This window comes from Schistocerca serialis, chromosome 1, assembly GCF_023864345.2.
Source record: "Schistocerca serialis cubense isolate TAMUIC-IGC-003099 chromosome 1, iqSchSeri2.2, whole genome shotgun sequence".
Classification (NCBI taxonomy): domain Eukaryota; kingdom Metazoa; phylum Arthropoda; class Insecta; order Orthoptera; family Acrididae; genus Schistocerca; species Schistocerca serialis.
In genome coordinates this window covers 760,820,445-760,838,727 of record NC_064638.1, presented here as the reverse complement: position 1 = coordinate 760,838,727, position 18,283 = coordinate 760,820,445, and the positions used below count along the sequence as shown (strand labels likewise).

The window sequence follows — 18,283 nt, the reverse complement described above, 5'->3', positions numbered from 1 at the left end:
AATGGATAGACTTAATTCTTCATGATTTTGATTTTGTTCAGTCATCAGTAGTCAATGCAGTAACCCCATGTGTCATCCTCCTCCTTCCAATGGATAGAACCAAGAACTCTGAAGGTTCAATGATGACATCTTGCAGCATCTTCTCCATTTCTTCTTCAATTACCTGTCGCTCCACCGATGACACTATATTAGCACTGGCTAGTTGGTGAATCCCCCCCATGAACCATGGACCTTGCCGTTGGTGGGGAGGCTTGCGTGCCTCAGCGATACAGATAGCCGTACCGTAGGTGAAACCACAACGGAGGGGTGTCTGTTGAGAGGCCAGACAAACGTGTGGTTCCTGAAGAGGGGCAGCAGCCTTTTCAGTAGTTGCAAGGGCAACAGTCTGGATGATTGACTGATCTGGCCTTGTAACAATAACCAAAACGGCCTTGCTGTGCTGGTACTGCGAACGGCTGAAAGCAAGGGGAAACTACAGCCGTAATTTTTCCCGAGGGCATGCAGCTTTACTGTATGGTTAAATGATGATGGCGTCCTCTTGGGTAAAATATTCCGGAGGTAAAATAGTCCCCCATTCGGATCTCCGGGCGGGGCTACTAAACAGGATGTCGTTATCAGGAGAAAGAAAACTGGCGCTCTACGGATCGGAGCGTGGAATGTCAGATCCCTTAATCGGGCAGGTAGGTTAGAAAATTTAAAAAGGGAAATGGATAGGTTAAAGTTCGATATAGTGGGAATTAGTGAAGTTCGGTGGCAGGAGGAACAAGACTTCTGGTCAGGTGACTATAGGGTTATAAACACAAAATCAAATAGGGGTAATGCAGGAGTAGGTTTAATAATGAATAGGAAAATAGGAATGCGCGTACGCTACTACAAACAGCATAGTGAACGCATTATTGTGGCCAAGATAGATACAAAGCCCACACCTACTACAGTGGTACAAGTTTATATTCCATCTAGCTCTGCAGATGATGAAGAAATTGAAGAAATGTATGATGAAATAAAAGAAATTATTCAGATAGTGAAGGGAGATGAAAATTTAATAGTCATGGGTGACTGGAATTCGAGTGTAGGAAAAGGGAGAGAAGGAAACGTAGTAGGTGAATATGGATTGGGGCCAAGAAATGAAAGAGGAAGCCGCCTGGTAGAATTTTGCACAGAGCACAACATAATCATAGCTAACACTTGGTTTAAGAACCATGAAAGAAGGTTGTATACATGGAAGAACCCTGGAGATACTAAAAGGTATCAGATAGATTATATAATGGTAAGACAGAGATTTAGGAACCAGGTTTTAAATTGTAAGACATTTCCAGGGGCAGATGTGGACTCTGACCACAATCTATTGGTTATGACCTGTAGATTAAAACTGAAGAAACTGCAAAAAGGTGGGGATTTAAGGAGATGGGACCTGGATAAACTGACTAAACCAGAGGTTGTACAGAGTTTCAGGGAGAGCGTAAGGGAACAATTGACAGGAATGGGGGAAAGAAATACAGTAGAAGAAGAATGGGTAGCTTTGAGGGATGAAGTAGCGAAGGCAGCAGACGATCAAGTAGGTAGAAAGACGAGGACTAGTAGAAATCCTTGGGTAACAGAAGAAATATTGAATTTAATTGATGAAAGGAGAAAATATAAAAATGCAGTAAATGAAGCAGGCAAAAAGAAATACAAACTTCTCAAAAATGATGTCGACAGGAAGTGCAAAATGGCTAAGCAGGGATGGCTAGCGGACAAATGTAAGGATGTAGAGGCTTATCTCACTAGGGGTAAGATAGATACTGCCTACAGGAAAATTAAAGAGACCTTTCGAGATAAGAGAACGACTTGTATGAATATCAAGAGCTCAGATGGAAACCCAGTTCTAAGCAAAGAAGGGAAAGCAGAAAGGTGGAAGGAGTATATAGAGGGTCTATACAAGGGCGATGTACTTGAGGACAATATTATGGAAATGGAAGAGGATGTAGATGAAGATGAAATGGGAGATACGATACTGCGTGAAGAGTTTGACAGAGCTCTGAAAGACATGAGTCGAAACAAGGCCCCGGGAGTAGACAACATTCCACTGGAACTACTGACGGCCTTGGGAGAGCCAGTCCTGACAAAACTCTACCATCTGGTGAGCAAGATGTATGAAACAGGCGAAATACCCTCAGACTTCAAGAAGAATATAATAATTCCAATCCCAAAGAAAGCAGGTGTTGACAGATGTGAAAATTACCGAACAATCAGTTTAATAAGCCACAGCTGCAAAATACTAACACGAATTCTTTACAGACGAATGGAAAAACTAGTAGAAGCCGACCTCCGGGAAGATCAGTTCGGATTCCGTAGAAACACTGGAACACGTGAGGCAATACTGACCTTACGACTTATCTTAGAAGAAAGATTAAGGAAAGGCAAACCTACGTTTCTAGCATTTGTAGACTTAGAGAAAGCTTTTGACAATGTTGACTGGAACACTCTCTTTCAAACTCTAAAGGTGGCAGGGGTAAAATACAGGGAGCGGCAGGCTATTTACAATTTGTACAGAAACCAGATGGCAGTTATAAGAGTCGAGGGACATGAAAGGGAAGCTGTGGTTGGGAAGGGAGTAAGACAGGGTTGTAACCTCTCCCCGATGTTATTCAATCTGTATATTAAGCAAGCAGTAAAGGAAACAAAAGAAAAATTCGAAGTAGGTATTAAAATCCATGGAGAAGAAATAAAAACTTTGAGGTTCGTCGATGACATTGTGATTGTGTCAGAGACAGCAAAGGACTTAGAAGAGCAGTTGAATGGAATGGACAGTGTCTTGAAAGGAGGATATAAGATGAACATCAACAAAAGCAAAACGAGGATAATGGAATGTAGTCGAATTAAGTCGGGTGATGCTGAGGGAATTAGATTAGGAAATGAGACACTTAAAGTAGTAAAGGAGTTTTGCTATTTGGGGAGCAAAATAACTGATGATGGTCAAAGTAGAGAAGATATAAAATGTAGACTGGCAATTGCAAGGAAAGCGTTTCTGAAGAAGAGAAATTTGTTAACATCGAGTATAGATTTAAGTGTCAGGAAGTCATTTCTGAAAGTATTTGTATGGAGTGTAGCCATGTATGGAAGTGAAACATGGACGATAAATAGTTTGGACAAGAAGAGAATAGAAGCTTTCAAAATGTGGTGCTACAGAAGAATGCTGAAGATTAGATGGGTAGACCACATAACTAATGAGGAAGTACTGAATAGGATTGGGGAGAAGAGAAGTTTGTGGCACAACTTGACCAGAAGAAGGGATCGGTTGGTAGGACATGTTCTGAGGCATCAAGGGATCACCAATTTAGTATTGGAGGGCAGCGTGGAGGGTAAAAATCGTAGAGGGAGACCAAGAGATGAATACACTAAGAAGATTCAGAAGGATGTAGGTTGCAGTAGGTACTGGGAGATGAAGAGGCTTGCACAGGAGAGAGTAGCATGGAGAGCTGCATCAAACCAGTCTCAGGACTGAAGACCACAACAACAACAACAGTTGGTGAATGATCCCCAGTGTTGATATGATGTCTTACTATGGGCCACATTGTCAGTCTTTACCCCCACTTCAGATGTAAAAGGTTTGGAAAATTGATGCAGAATGGCCACCACTCTCCTCAGTGGTAACAGTTCTGATGTTGCTCAGCAACAGCCATACAATAACTTTTAAATGAACACAGCACAATTTGACTGTACTGTTGTTTATTTAATTACGACCCAGGTTTTGACCTTTTATGCCATTTTCAAGTGACTGAGTTTGTCATTAGCATATACTGCAGGATATCAAGTTCAAAATTGGCCATAAATTAAGAAAAATATTGGCTCCCCACAAAAAGCCAGATGTAAAATAACCATCTTGTAAAAAGATCAGTAAATAATAGTGGGAGCACATTATATTTGGTAACAATTTCTGTGACTCTCTTCATCAAGTCTGAAATTTTGTCAGTATCTGTCATATTTGGGTTCATCACGTCGTGTGAGGCCAAAACATTCTGTATGTACAATTGTCTCATTTTCCATGACACTGGATCCTGTTTTCAAGCTAAACGGACTAGCTGCTGATTGTCACCAAACATTTTCTTCAGTTTGGCCTGGAATTTGTTCCAGCTATTGATTTTCTCTTCCCTTCATTATTCTTGAACCACTGTTGGGTTGTGGCATTCAAGTTGCAGTATACACTTGCCAAACACATCATGTCATACCATCCACTGTATTTGCTTACTTGGTCGAATCCTTTCACCCGTTTTGTCAGGTCCTGACAAGGGTCTCTGGAAAACACTGATGGATGCCTCGTGTGCAGCTGATTTACTGCTGATTTGGAATTCGCTGTTCTCCTGAATATAAGGACCTTTTTGGAATTCACTGTTCTCCTGAATATAAGGACCTCGGGAAAAACTTACTGCTTGAGTTCTAGTTCCTGTCTGTGTTGGCAACAGCTTTTATGTTGTCTGATTGGAGCCACAGTGGTATAGACATTTTGAAGTACCAATGTCTACACCAAACAACGTCACATCAAAACCATAATTAATTTTAAATCCGAATGCAGGGTCATCAATGACGCCCAACACTTAGAACTGAAGATACATTAATTACCGATACCAATCTACAACCAAACTAGAACTGAACTACTGCAAAGTGTGTGCAGCTGTTTATAAAAATACGGAATGTTCCAGAATGCTAGTATTCATACAAACATAGAATGTACCAGAATACACAAATGTTACAGACATAAGATATTTCAAGAATCTTCCAAAAATGATAGACACCAAATAACAAATAATTGCAGAGAGTCAGGTTTGAATCACTGATTCACAGCACGCCAGCCTTCACGGCCAACCGCTACCTCACACTATACGCACCAGAGCTTGTGGCAATATTGAGTAATGTTTTTCTAACAGGTAGTAACTAGTCTTAATCCTGCACCTTGAAAAATCAGTTAATCCATGTAACAGTTGTTTGGGGGAACGGCTTCTAGAGAGTATAGTTCTTGCAGGCCTCCCAAAGGCTCTGTCCATTCAGACTGTGGATGTCTTACCAATGTCCACATGGTTTTCCATGTTCCACTGCTTACAATGACATGTAATCACGAGAGTGGATGAACCTATGTTATGGAATCCCTGCCTCTGTATATCTTTATCATGCCTTTTGATTCATGTTTAATATTAATGTTTTGATATTACTGAATTGTTTCTAGCTTTTGCAGTCCTATCCATGGTAAAAAGGGTATGCTAAGTTTGTAAATGCCTCACTAGAGTGCACATAAGTGGTACCACCTAGTGAGAGTTTCACGAATGATTAAAGGAAATAAGTGTGGGAAATGTATTCTGATACCTTCAGTTCTTAACAATCTTCTTGCTTGCTGACACTGTTTGCTCTGCATAAAGTTTATATTTAGCAATTTTCTACCTGTGAATATATTGTGACTGAGTTCTTGCACATCTTATTGTCTTACAAGTACATGTAATATGCAATGAGTCAGAAAACAGCACAATATGAATTTACAGTCCAATTTATTAGGCAAACATTTGGAATATGAGCTTAAGGTGAAAGTGGTGGAATTTGGTGTGCCCATTTCAGATTTAAACACAAGAACAAATCCAGGCAAAGATATATTTGTAATTTCAATGGAGCAATGTACGGTAGCACGTTTAGCCACCCATGTCACGTTTCCCAACACTTTACTACAACAAATCACACTAAAAACAACACATTTTGGAGAGATATTTAAGGCAGTGAATCACTTAAGGTGCATATTTTCATAATAAACAAGCAAAAATATAAAAATCAGCAAATACAGCATGTTAGCTTCAAAGACACTTAAATCAGTGTAGGGGTTGCTTGGTTTGCTTCTATCAGTCAATCATAGCACAGGACCTATGACATCACGTAACATCACTGTCTCATCACCAGTCTCAACACTGCGAACTGAACACATAGAAAGTGTTAACTGTCTCACGTTTCAGAGGAAGGGGGGTGGGGGGCACACATTAATCATGCAGCAAAGATTACACGATGCACTAAAGATCTCAGCAAAACGAACCTTTTGTTGTGATGAAGAGCTGGGAAATGTATCACTGACATTTAAATATGGTACCTATCGATCTTGTACTGGAGTTAGCTTTTGGTGTTATTTAGTAGTTGATTACGAGAAGCACAGTAGATACACACTCTAAACTTAAAAAAAAATAGAGAGCCCTGGCACAACTGTTCTGATTGATAATTGTGGCAACATTCCTCAGTATGGTAACCACGAATCACACCTGACCACTATCCACTATTACCTATCTGTTTCACTACTGGAGAATCCACACAAAACATTTTAAGTCTGTAGTGAAATAACATTTAATTAAGTATTGTCATTTCAGGATGTAGCATGTGCCTTCCTTTAAATGAAAAGCTGATAATTTTGCTACGCTTATTTACTAGTTGCTCCATAAATTCTGAATTAGATCTTTATAGCTTTCAAGTAGTTAGTTTCTCATTATCTCTGCCTCACCTTAACCTGTTTTAGGCTCCTGATGCAGAGTCTACAAATATTTCACCCTTGAAAACATCTTTGATTAAATATGAAGGGCATTCAATAAGGGCAATATTTTTTTTTCTTTTTTTTCCTCAACAACAACTTGGATTTATTCAGGATTCTAATATTATTCCCCACTCTTTTGGTGCAAAACCTTATTTCTCAACATGATCTTCATTCAAAGCAACGGCCTTACGCCATCTCTCTTGAAAGACCTGCACACCAGCATGCTATCACTCTAATGGTCGACTCGACAGCCAACGTCCTGCTACATCAGTAACCTCCCCATCATCCACGTACTGCTTCCCGCAGACTGCATGCCTTCATTGGGCCAAATGGATGGAAGTCGGAAGGTTGCAGATCTGAGCTGTAGGGTGGACGAGGAAGAACAATCCCATTACGTTCTGTGAGCTGCTGTTAGGAGCACAGACCTGTGGTGACACCTTGCATGGTCATGGAAGAGGAGAAGGTCAATTGCATTTTTGTGGTGCCGAACTTGCTGAAGTTGTTTCTACAATTTCCTGAGGGTAGCACATGGGAAATCGGACAGGCTTGTATGACCTCACCGTGAGGATGACAGAAGCTTCACCCATTGACTCACAGTGCTTCTGTTCACTACCATGTCCCTGTAGACATTCTGCAAATGCCTATGAATATCTGCAATGTTCTGGTTTTCCACCAAATGAAACTCAACGACAGCTCTCTGCTTGGAATGCACCTCCTTCACAGATGCCATTTTGAAGGCTACGTAAAGGGCCATTAACAGCAGACCTTCATGAAACTAAAGAGGCCAAAGCGGGAATATTTTACCATGTCTCACAGCAAATTTTGCATTTTTTTTCAACCAAAACTGGCTGGGAAAAAAAGTGTGTTGCATTATTTATTGAATGCTCCTCATATTTTTCCCTGTTTTTGCCAAGAAGTCAATTCTGGTGCTAAACTACTTCATTTGAGCAATCTTTTGTCTGTTCTTGGAAATCATTTCACTTACAGAAACACTTGCATTAAACAATTATCGCTCAGAAAATGCCGAGAAATTTCGTCTGTGATCCTTTAAGAAATTTTATTTCTGAGATTTAAGTTTTTGTAGTTTTCACTTTTGTGTCATATTCTATAACAGCACTGAAAATTTTGTAGACATAACAAATTATTAATGCTGGAAGAGTATGGTCTACTTAGCATCCATTGAGACCGGGCAAAGTAGCAAAGACTGATAGAAACATAAACTAAATGCAGGTTAAATGCTAGTTAACTGATCTAAAACCCATCTGACAACATCACTCCTGTTTTTTTGCGTTCAGAAACCGATACAGCACAATGTTTCCCCTGAATCTAAGTGAAATAAAAATAACACTTGCGTTACAAGTATCTGAAAGTGCGTCTCTGGGCAATGGAAAACAAGAGGCAATTATCAAGCTCAGGATAAATCATATAGATATAAAAAACACAACGTGATTGTGAGGTTGGAACTACAGCTGCAAACATTAATAAACCTTTCTCAGACCTAGATGTAAACATTAATAAACCTACTAAAGACACTTCAATACAAAAGAGAATAAAACTTCGTAAATAGTATCTAATGACAGACAGTCAAGATATTTACCACACACACATGGCAATGATAATGACATAAACTGCAAGCGACAGCCAGAATTCTCATCTATTCATGTTATGCTATGATATGTCAAAAAGCTCTTGAAGAATTATGAAGTACTGTAATTATAAATGCTGAGAACAGTTGTTATCAGTCTTAAGCTTACATAAAAAGTATTGCATATTTAGCTTTTAAAATGGGAACTATAGTAGTTAAGCAATATCCATTCACTGTTATTTAGCAATACAGTGTAACATAAATCATGAGTTTTAATTTACCTGTTCCATTTTCGCAAGGAGATTTTTCTAAGATTCTGCAAACACTAAACTGTAATACATCTCCAGATTCTGATGTAACATTGTAATCTTTGCTCATTAGTGATGTCAAATCAAACCTGAAAACAAGAAATACACATAAAACAAATGCATGAAGTAAAAAATTAAAAAAAAAAAAGTATAGCATGTAGAAGTATCTCTCATTTTCTATGAGTTGTACAAAATATTGCCCGTAACATACATAGCTGCCCCATGAACCACAGACATTGCCGAAGTAGGGTGGCTTCATCTACACCTACATTTACATCTGTACTTCAGAAGTCATGGCAGAGAGTACCCTGTTATCACTTCTAGTAATTTCCTCTCCTGTTCCACTGGTAAATAGAACAAGGGAAAAACAACTGTCTAAAACCTCTGCAAGAGCTCTAATGTTTCTCATCTTACCTTCATGGTTCTTATACAAAAAGTGCATTGGTGACAGCAGAATCATTCTGCACTCTGCTTCAATCAGAGAAAGCCGCCAGGTGGAATTTTGCACCGATCACAATTTAATCATTGCTAGCACTTGGTTTAAGAATCCTGAAAAAAGGTGCAAGAGAGATCTGGGGACACTGGAAAGTTTCATATTGATTATATATTGGTAAGACAGAGATTCTGGAACCAGATTGCAAAAAGGCAGGAAATCAAAAGGAGCATTGGGCAACAACTGACTGAAACAGTGTAATGGAGTAGAGTAGAAGTTGAATAGGTAGCTTTGAAGCTTGAAATATTGAAGACAGCGGAGGGTCAAATAGTTAAAACTACCAGGCTTAGTAGCAATTCTCTGATATAACAGGCGATACTGAATTTAACTGATTAAAGGAGAAAATATACAAATGCAGCAAATGAAGCAGACAAAAGGGGATACACATGTATAAAATATGAGATTGGCAGAAAGTGCAAAATGGCTAAGCAGGTATTACTGGAGGACAAATGTGAGTCTATAGAAACATGTATAAGTAGGGCAAAAATATATAGATACCACCTACACGAAAACAAAAGAGGCATTTGGAGAAAAGAGGAGCAACTGTATGAATATCAAGGGCTCATATGGAAAATCAGTAAGACGCAAGCGAGGGAAAGATCAAAGGTAGAAGGAGTATATAGAGGGCCCATACAAGGTAGATGAATTTGATGAACTTTAAGGCATGTTACAGAATGGGAAGAGGAAGTAGATGAAGATGCGATGGGAGACAACTGGACAGAGCACTTGAAGGTTTAAATCAAAACAAGGCCCTTGGAGTAGACAAAATATCCTCAGAGCTATATCCATGGATGAACTACCAATGACAAAAAACTATTCCACCCAGTGTGCAAGATGAATGAGACATGCGAAACAGCCTTCGACTTCAAGAAGAATGTAATAATACCATTCCAAGGAATGCAGGAGCTGACAGTTGTGAGTATTACCAAACTATCAATTTAGTAAGTCAAAATGCCAAGATGAATTCTTTACAGGTGAATGGAAAATGTGGCAGAAGTTGACCTTGGCAAATATCAGTTTCGATTCCGGAGATATGTTGAAACACATGGGCAACACTGACCTCCAACTTCTCTTGGAAGATAGGCTAAGAAAAGGCAAACTTACATTTATAGCTTTTGCAGACTTAGAGAAAGTTTTGGACAGTGTTGATTGGAATACGCTCGTTGAAATTCTGAAGGTAGCAGGATAAACTACAGGGAGGGAAGGGCTATTTACAATTAGTATAGAAACCAGATGGCAGTTATGAGTGGAGGGGCAGTGGTTGAGAAGGAAGTGAGACAGGTTTGTAGCTCATCCTCCACGTTATTCAATCTGTACATTGGGCAAGCATTTTAAAGGGAGGAGAAATAAAAACTTCTATGGTTTGCCAATGATACTGTAATTCTATCAGAGACAGCAAAGTAATCTGAAGAGCAATTGAATAGAATGGACAGTGCCGTGAAAGGAGGGTATGAGATGAACACCAACAAAACCAAAACAAGGATCATAGAATGCAGTCCAATTAAATCAGGTGATTCTGAGGGAATTTAATTAGATAATGAGGCACTAAAAGTAGTAGATGGGTTTTGCTACTTGGGCAGTAAAACAATTGTTGACGATGATGATTGGTTGGTGGGGCGCACAACTGCGTGGTCATCATTGCCTGTACAAAGTTCCAAGTTTTTTCTTTCTTTTTTCCCCAATCCAATGTAGCCATTGTCACAAATGATGATGATGATGATGATGAGGACAACACAAACACCTAGTCCACAGGCAGAGAAAAATCCCCAACCCGGCTGGGAATCAAACACGGGACCCCGTGTTCCAGAGGCAGCAACACTAGCCACTAGACCACGAGCTGTGGACAAAAATAAATAAATAAAAAATAAATAGAAAACAAAAAAATAAATAGAAAACAAAAAAATTGCTGACACTCAGAGTAGAGAGGATATAAAATGCAGATAGGAATGGCCAGAAAATCATTTCTGAAGAACAGAAATTTGTTAACACTGATTACAGATTTAAATATTACAATGCCTTTTCTGAATGTCTTTTAAGATGTGTTGCCTTGTACAGAAGTAAAACATGGATGATTAGCAGTCCACAGAAAAAGATAATACAAGCTTTTGAAATGTTGTATTACAGAAGAATGCTGAGGATGAAATGTGTAGATCATGTAACCAATCAGGAGGCACTAAAGATAACTTCGGAGTAAAGAAATTTGTGGCATAACGTGAATACAAGAACGGACCAGCTGATAGGCCACATTCTCAGACACCAAGAAATCATCAATTTAGCACTGGAGGGAAGAGTGGTGGGTAAAAATTGCAGAGGGAGACCAAGAGATGAGTACAGTAAGCATGCTCAAGTGGATGTAGGTTGCAGTAGTTATTCAGAGACGATGAGGTTTGCCAAGAATAGAGTAGTGTGGAGAGCTGCATCAAAGCTGTCTTCGGACTGAACTGGAGATCACCAACAACAAAATCTTACACAGAATCTGGGGAACACTTTGCAAGATCTTTGTGTATGCCACCACTCTATGGACAAATGATAGCATGATCTTGTTGCTGAATAAAAGGAAAATCATTTTCAACAATTACTGTAAATGTAATGTGTAACTTGATTTCTCTCAGCAAACTGCCATCACTCACTCAATTTATAGTTTTACAATACCTGCAACTAAACTTAAACTGTTTTACATACTAACAGGTTGTGTAATTAGCTTGGGTATGTTGTTGTTGTAGTCTTCAGTCCAGAGCCTGGTTTGATGCAGCTCTCCATGCTACTCTATCCTGTGCAAGGTTCTTCATCTCTCAGTACCTACTGCAACCTACATCCTTCTGAATCTGTCTAGTATATTCATCTCTTGGTCTCCCTCTACAATTTTTACCCTCCACGCTGCCCTCCAATACTAAATTGGTGATCCCTTGATGCCTCAGAATGTCCCTTCCAAGCGATCCCTTCTTCTAGTCAAGTTGTGCCACAAATTTCTCTTCTCTCCAATTCTATTCAATACCTCTTCATTAGTTATGCGATTTACCCATCTAATCTTCAGCATTCTTCTATAGCATCACATTTTGAAAGCTTCTATTCTCTTCTTGTCCAAACTATTTATCATCCAAGTTTCACTTCCATACATAGCTACACTCCATAAAAATACTTTCAGAAACAACTTCCTGACACTTAAATCTATACTCGATGTTAACAAATTTCTCTTCTTCAGAAACGCTTTCCTTGCCATTGCCAGTCTACATTTTATATCCTCTCTACTTCGACCATCATCAGTTATTTTGCTCCCCAAATAGCAAAACTCCTTTACTACTTTAAGTGTCTCATTTCTTAATCTAATTCCTGCAGCATCACCCAATTTAATTTGACTACATTCCATTATCCTCGTTTTGCTTTTGTTGATGTTCATCTTATATCCTCCTTTCAAGACACTATCCATTCCGTTCAGCTGCTCTTCCAGGTCCTTTGCTGTCTCTGACAGAATTAAAATGTCATCAGCGAACCTCATAGTTTTCATCTCCTCTCCATGGATTTTAATTCCTACTCCGAATTTTTCTTTTGTTTCCTTTACTGCTTGCTCAATATACAGATTGAATAACATCGAGGAGAGGCTACAACCCTGTCTCAATCCCTTCCCAACCACTGCTTCCCTTTCCTGCCCCTCGACTCTGTACAAATTGTAAATAGCCTTTCGCTCCCTGTATTTTACTCCTGCCACCTTCAGAATTTGAAACAGACTATTCCAGTCAACATTATCAAAAGCTTTCTCTAAGTCTATAAATGCTAGAAATGTAGGTTTGCCTTTCCTTAACCTATTTTCTAAGATGAGTCGTAGGGTCAGTATTGCCTCACGTGTTCTCATTTCTACGGAATCCCAACTGATCTTCCCCGAGTTTGGCTTCTACCAGTTTTTCCATTCGTCTGTAAAGAATTCGCGTTAGTATTTTGCAGCCATGGCTTATTAAACTGATAGTTCTGTAATTTTCACATCTGTCTACACCTGCTTTCTTTGGGATTGGAATTATTATATTCTTCTTGAAGTCTGAGGGTATTTTGCCTGTCTCATACATTTTGCTCACCAGATGGTAGAGTTTTGTCAGGACTGGCTCTCCCAACACTGTCAGTAGTTCTAATGGAATGTTGTCTACTCCCGGAGCCTTGTTTCGACTTATGTCTTTTGGTGCTATATCAAACTCTTCGCTCAGTACGATATCTCCCATTTCATCTTCATCTACATCCTCTTCCATTTCTAAAACATTGCCCTTGTATAGACCCTCTATATACTCCTTCCACCTTTCTGCTTTCCCTTCTTTGCTTAGAGCTGGGTTTCCATCTGAGCTCTTGATATTCATGCAAGTGATTCTCTTTTCTCTAAAGGTCTCTTTAATTTTCCTGTAGGCAGTATCTATCTTACCGCTAGTAATATGTGCCTCTACAGCCTTACATTTGTCCTCTAGCCATCCCTGCTTAGCCATTTTGCACTTCCTGTCGATCTCATTTTTGAGACGTTTGCATTCCTTTTTGCCTGCTTCATTTACTGCATTTTTATATTTTCTCCTTTCATCAATTAAATTCAATATCTCTTCTGTTACCCAAGGATTCCTATTAGCCCTCGTCTTTTTACCTAGGTGATCCTCTACTGCCTTCAGTATTTCATCTCTCAAAGCTACCCATTCTTCTACTGTATTTCTTTCCCCCATTCTTGTCAATTGTTCCCTAATGCTCTTCCTGAAACTCTCTACAACCTCTGGTTCTTTCGGTTTATCCAGATCCCATCTCCTCAAATTCCCACCTTTTTGCAGTTTCAGTTTTAATCTACAGTTCATAACTAATAGAGTGTGGTCAGAGTCCACATCTGCCCCTGGAAATATCTTACAATTTAAAACCTGGTTCCTGAATCTCTGTCTTACCATTATATAATTTATCTGAAACCTTCTAGCTTGGGTATACAAAATCAATTTTACACAGAAAGTAAATTTCATGCATCAGATTTTCCAAACTTCCAAGGCTCCAAAGCACTATAATTTTTCTTGAAGTGTGTAATTTTCCCCTATTTGCTGATAAATGAGATAGACTCAAAAGGAACAGTTTCTGACTCATCCGGCAGGTGGTTGTGATGCTCTTAATTAAAACAAGAGTGGAAGAAACAAATAGTACTTGACAACATTCTGAAACTTTCATTAAACTATTTCACATACATGCACGCACAGAGGTGCATGTGGTTACACTGTCTCATCTGACTATTTTGTGTCAGGCAGCATGGTAGTTCATCCAGTCAAGCTGTAGTGTTGATGCAAGGTAGTCATGCAGGACAATGTAACTGTACAGGTGTATGCATACTTTATAGCTGTGTAGATAGATTTGTTTGAAAGATGAATATTTTCTCGGTCTTGTTTACTGCTAAATGCCTGTTGATGACTCAGAACTTTAAGTACTAACCAAGATGTTACTTTTCCTCTTCAAACTATTTATATTCCACCAATAACCTTTCATTAGACATGTACACCTAATCCTCATACACTGTGTTCACATAATTCATATTACTTTCCAAAAGAAATCTTGTGTGTTTTTATTTATAGTATAAGACGAATTAACAAACAGTTTGGTTTCCACAACATTCTGCTCCAGTTTATATATTTCTGGACTAGATTATGTGAAACTGGTGCTTCCTCATTTCTCCGCCAGCCCAGAACCATTGTGTTACCATTATAACAATAATATAATTTTATACACACAGCTGCAGTATCTCAAGTCACACATAACAGATTTGGACTGCCTGGTTGAACCTATAATGATGCACAACATACAGAGGGCACCATGGACACAAAGATGACACCACTGCCCTGCCTGGTGCATCACCCAGCCACAATGGACCCTTCCCACTTGTTTACCTCCCAGTCACATAATGTCTGAATACATTTACTTTTATCTGAATGTTCTTATGGTTGTGTATACAACGAACTTCCATTGGTTACTCAACACGCTATATTTCATATACTATACTTCACTGTTCAATGGCATTCATTAATGCCAATTACTGTGTGTATTCTTGTTACTGGATCACATTGGTGTAATAAGTTCATGGTCAAACTGAGGACTTTTTCAAAAGACCCAACACACCCAAACAGTGACACACACGTTCCAATATCCTACTCAAAAGTTTTTATGGAAACTGGTCAATGGTTCTTTTTCTCCGTGAAAAACGAACTTAGTGCATGAGTAGTAGTAGTGGCTGTTAGCCATAGATTCACAGCAGCTTATTAAGTATCTAATCTTTCACGCTGTACAGTTACATGAATTTCACTCACTCAAATACTCACTCACCATTGCACAGCCCAAACCACTAAGGATCGAAACTTGAAGCTTGCAGAGAGTTTTGACCCTATACTGTAGGCCCCTAAGGGGGTGTAATAGGTAATCATAGGTTTTCTGAAAAATGTTGCTACTAAAGATATTTTGAAGTTAGACCTTCGAAAATTGGCATGAATTTTCTTGGTAAAAAATAAAGAAATACATGTTTCAACATATCAGGAAATTCAACCCCTAAGGGGGTGAATAGGGGATGAAATGTTTTATGAAAATATTGCACTATGGAAGCATTTTTTGTTTCTGGAAATTCAACCACTATGAAGGTGAAATACAGAATGAAAGTTTTTATGGAAATATTTCATTAAGCATGTATTTTTTTGCTAAATCTATAAAAATCTGTATGTCATGCCACAATCAGTGTTGACAAAGGCAAAAATCGTTGACATTCTCGATTCATGGGATGCATGACCTGTCTATACACTTGGTGGTTATAATTAAACTTTCCCTACTTAACTTTTTTTAAATTTTTTATTTACACGTCAATTTCTGTAGGACCAAATTGAGGAACAAATCTCCACGGTCATGGAACGTCTCTGTACATGAAATTACAGCATAAAAGTAAGAACAGATGAAAATAAAATGTTTATGAACCCAAAAAAGTCAAGCCGTAAGTTTAAGTAAACCCATCAACAATACAACAAGAATCAGCTTAATTTTTCAAAGAACTCCTCAACAGAACAGAAGGAGTGACCCATGAGGAAACTCTTCAGCTTCTATTTGAAAGTGCGTTGATTACTGCTAAGATTTTTGAATTCTTGTGGTAGGTTATTGAAAATGGATGCAGCAGTATACTGCACACCTTTCTGCAACCTAAGTCTGATCCAAATGCAGGTTTGATGCACCACTTATTGCCAAACCATCCATTTCTGAGGCAAAAATATCCTTTCAGAATGGGAAGAGTTACCCCAAAATATAATACCATTTGACATAAGCGAATGAAAATAAGCAAAGTAGACTAATTTTTGTGTCGAACGATCACTTACTTCAGGTACCGTTCGAATAGTAAAAACAGCAGCATTAAGTCTTTGAACAAGATCCTGAACGTGGGCTCTCCATGACAGTTTACTATCTATCCGAACACGTAGATATTTGAACTGTGCAGTTTCACTAATCATATGCCCACTCTGTGAAATTAAAACGTCAGGTTTTGTTGAAGTGCGTGTTAGAAACTGTAAAAACTGAGCATTACTGTGATTTAGTGTTACTATATTTTCTACAAGCCATGAACTTAGATCATGAACTGCACTATTTGAAATGGAGCCAATGTTGCGCACTATAGCCTTTACTATCAAGCTAGTGTCATCAGCAAACAGAAATATTTTAGAGTTACCCGTAATACTAGAGGACATATCATTTATATAAATAAGGAACAGGAGTGGCCCCAACACTGATCCCTGGGGCACCCCCCAACTTGACTGTACCCCACTCAAACCCCACATAACAGCCATTCTCAACACAATCTTTTGGTGTCTGTTGCTAAAGTAAGTGGTGAACCAATTGTGACCTACTCCTGTACTCCATAATGATCCAACTTCTGGAGCAATATTTTGTGATCAACACAATCAAACGCCTTCGTTAAATCAAAAAATAAGCATAGTGTTCAAAACCTTTCGTTCTAATTACCATACAAGGACCAAACTTGGTAGCATCAATGTCAAGGACACGGGTAAGAGAAATAATGCACAATCAGTTCAACTGAAAAGCTTTTAATATGCTGTTACGAAACATCATACCATTACAGATTGTCTGTCTGCCCCTGGTAGCTGAGTGGTCAGCCCGACGGAATGTCATACCTAATGGCCCGGGTTTGATTCTCGGCTGGGTCGCAGATTTTCTCCACTCAGGGACTGGGTGTTGTGTTGTACTTATCACCATCATTTCATCCTCATCGACACGCAAATCGCCGAAGTAGCGTCAACTTGAAAGACTTGTAACAGGTAAATGGTCTACCCAATGGGAGGACCTAGCCACACGGCATTTACATTTATTTATTAGAGATTGGTTTCATTACTGCTACAAAAGGGACTCAATATGGTGCCCATCAGTGTCCAGAAGAGTCTGAAAGCACAGGATTGCATTCTGCACAGCAGAACGAAGCATACCCATAGTTATATTGGCTACCTGTGCTTCAGATCAGCATGTGTGTGAATGTTCCCCTGGTAAATCCTGTCCACAACCAGAAATCACAGGAAGTGAGATCAGCTATTTCGGAGAAGCAGGTGAACTTCACAAGCGACATGTGGTGGGGCCCATCTTGCATGAAAACTGTTGAGTTCAATGCTTCTCTCTCGTATAGGGCAGGTATGACATGCTGTTGAAGCATACTGCAGTAACGCTGGCCAGTCACACTGCACATTTTGGGCCTTGAGCAAAAGGAATGGGCCACACCATACTGGGACACATTCACCATACACAGGAACTTCATGCACAGTGACTGGAAGTGAAGGTCCCCACACTCTGCAATTCTGTGTGTTCACCTCACCCGTCAGAGAAAAGTGAGCTTCGTCTGTCCATAGTATGGTCCAGGGCCAGCCCTAGTCAACTTCAATCCTTGCAAGAAAGTGGAGAACGAAATCAACACATTGTTGTGTGTCCTGTGGTGCAAGCTGCTGTACGATATGGACCTGTACGGATACCATTTGAGAATGGTTCGAAGCATTTTCCATACAGTGGACCAAGACACGTGCACTGCCTGACAAGCGGCAATTGCGTGCAGCATGGTCTGCCATAGCAACAGCGATTTCATCAGCCACCTGTGGTGCAAACGGTCGTTGTCCTCTTCCCGGGGCAACACCCGGCTTCTTCATCATGCTCTGCACAGCAGGTGGAGAGAGATGACCCTCATGTAATGCTTTCAGCCAGTGACATTCTCGAAGTGCAGTTGCAGTATTAATGTTGTTTTGATAATAGAGCTTCACCAATAATGCTCTGCTCCTTTTGACCAAGTTCATGTGCACCATGGCTGGTCAAGTGTGAGACTATGAATCATCATGACTGATCACAGCACC

The 18,283-nt window shown here is 39.4% G+C and overlaps 1 protein-coding gene across 8 annotated transcripts in view; it reads right to left on the bottom strand.

Moving 5' to 3' along the window:
- LOC126482314 (cation-independent mannose-6-phosphate receptor) overlaps nt 1–18,283 on the bottom strand; it is a 768,212-nt gene that overhangs the window by 511,035 nt on the left and 238,894 nt on the right. For all 8 annotated transcript variants that reach the window (XM_050106419.1, XM_050106409.1, XM_050106382.1 and 5 more), the window contains exon 14: nt 8,399–8,514. In XM_050106419.1, coding sequence (XP_049962376.1) covers nt 8,399–8,514 — 116 coding nt within the window. The remainder of the gene's footprint in view (nt 1–8,398; nt 8,515–18,283) is intronic.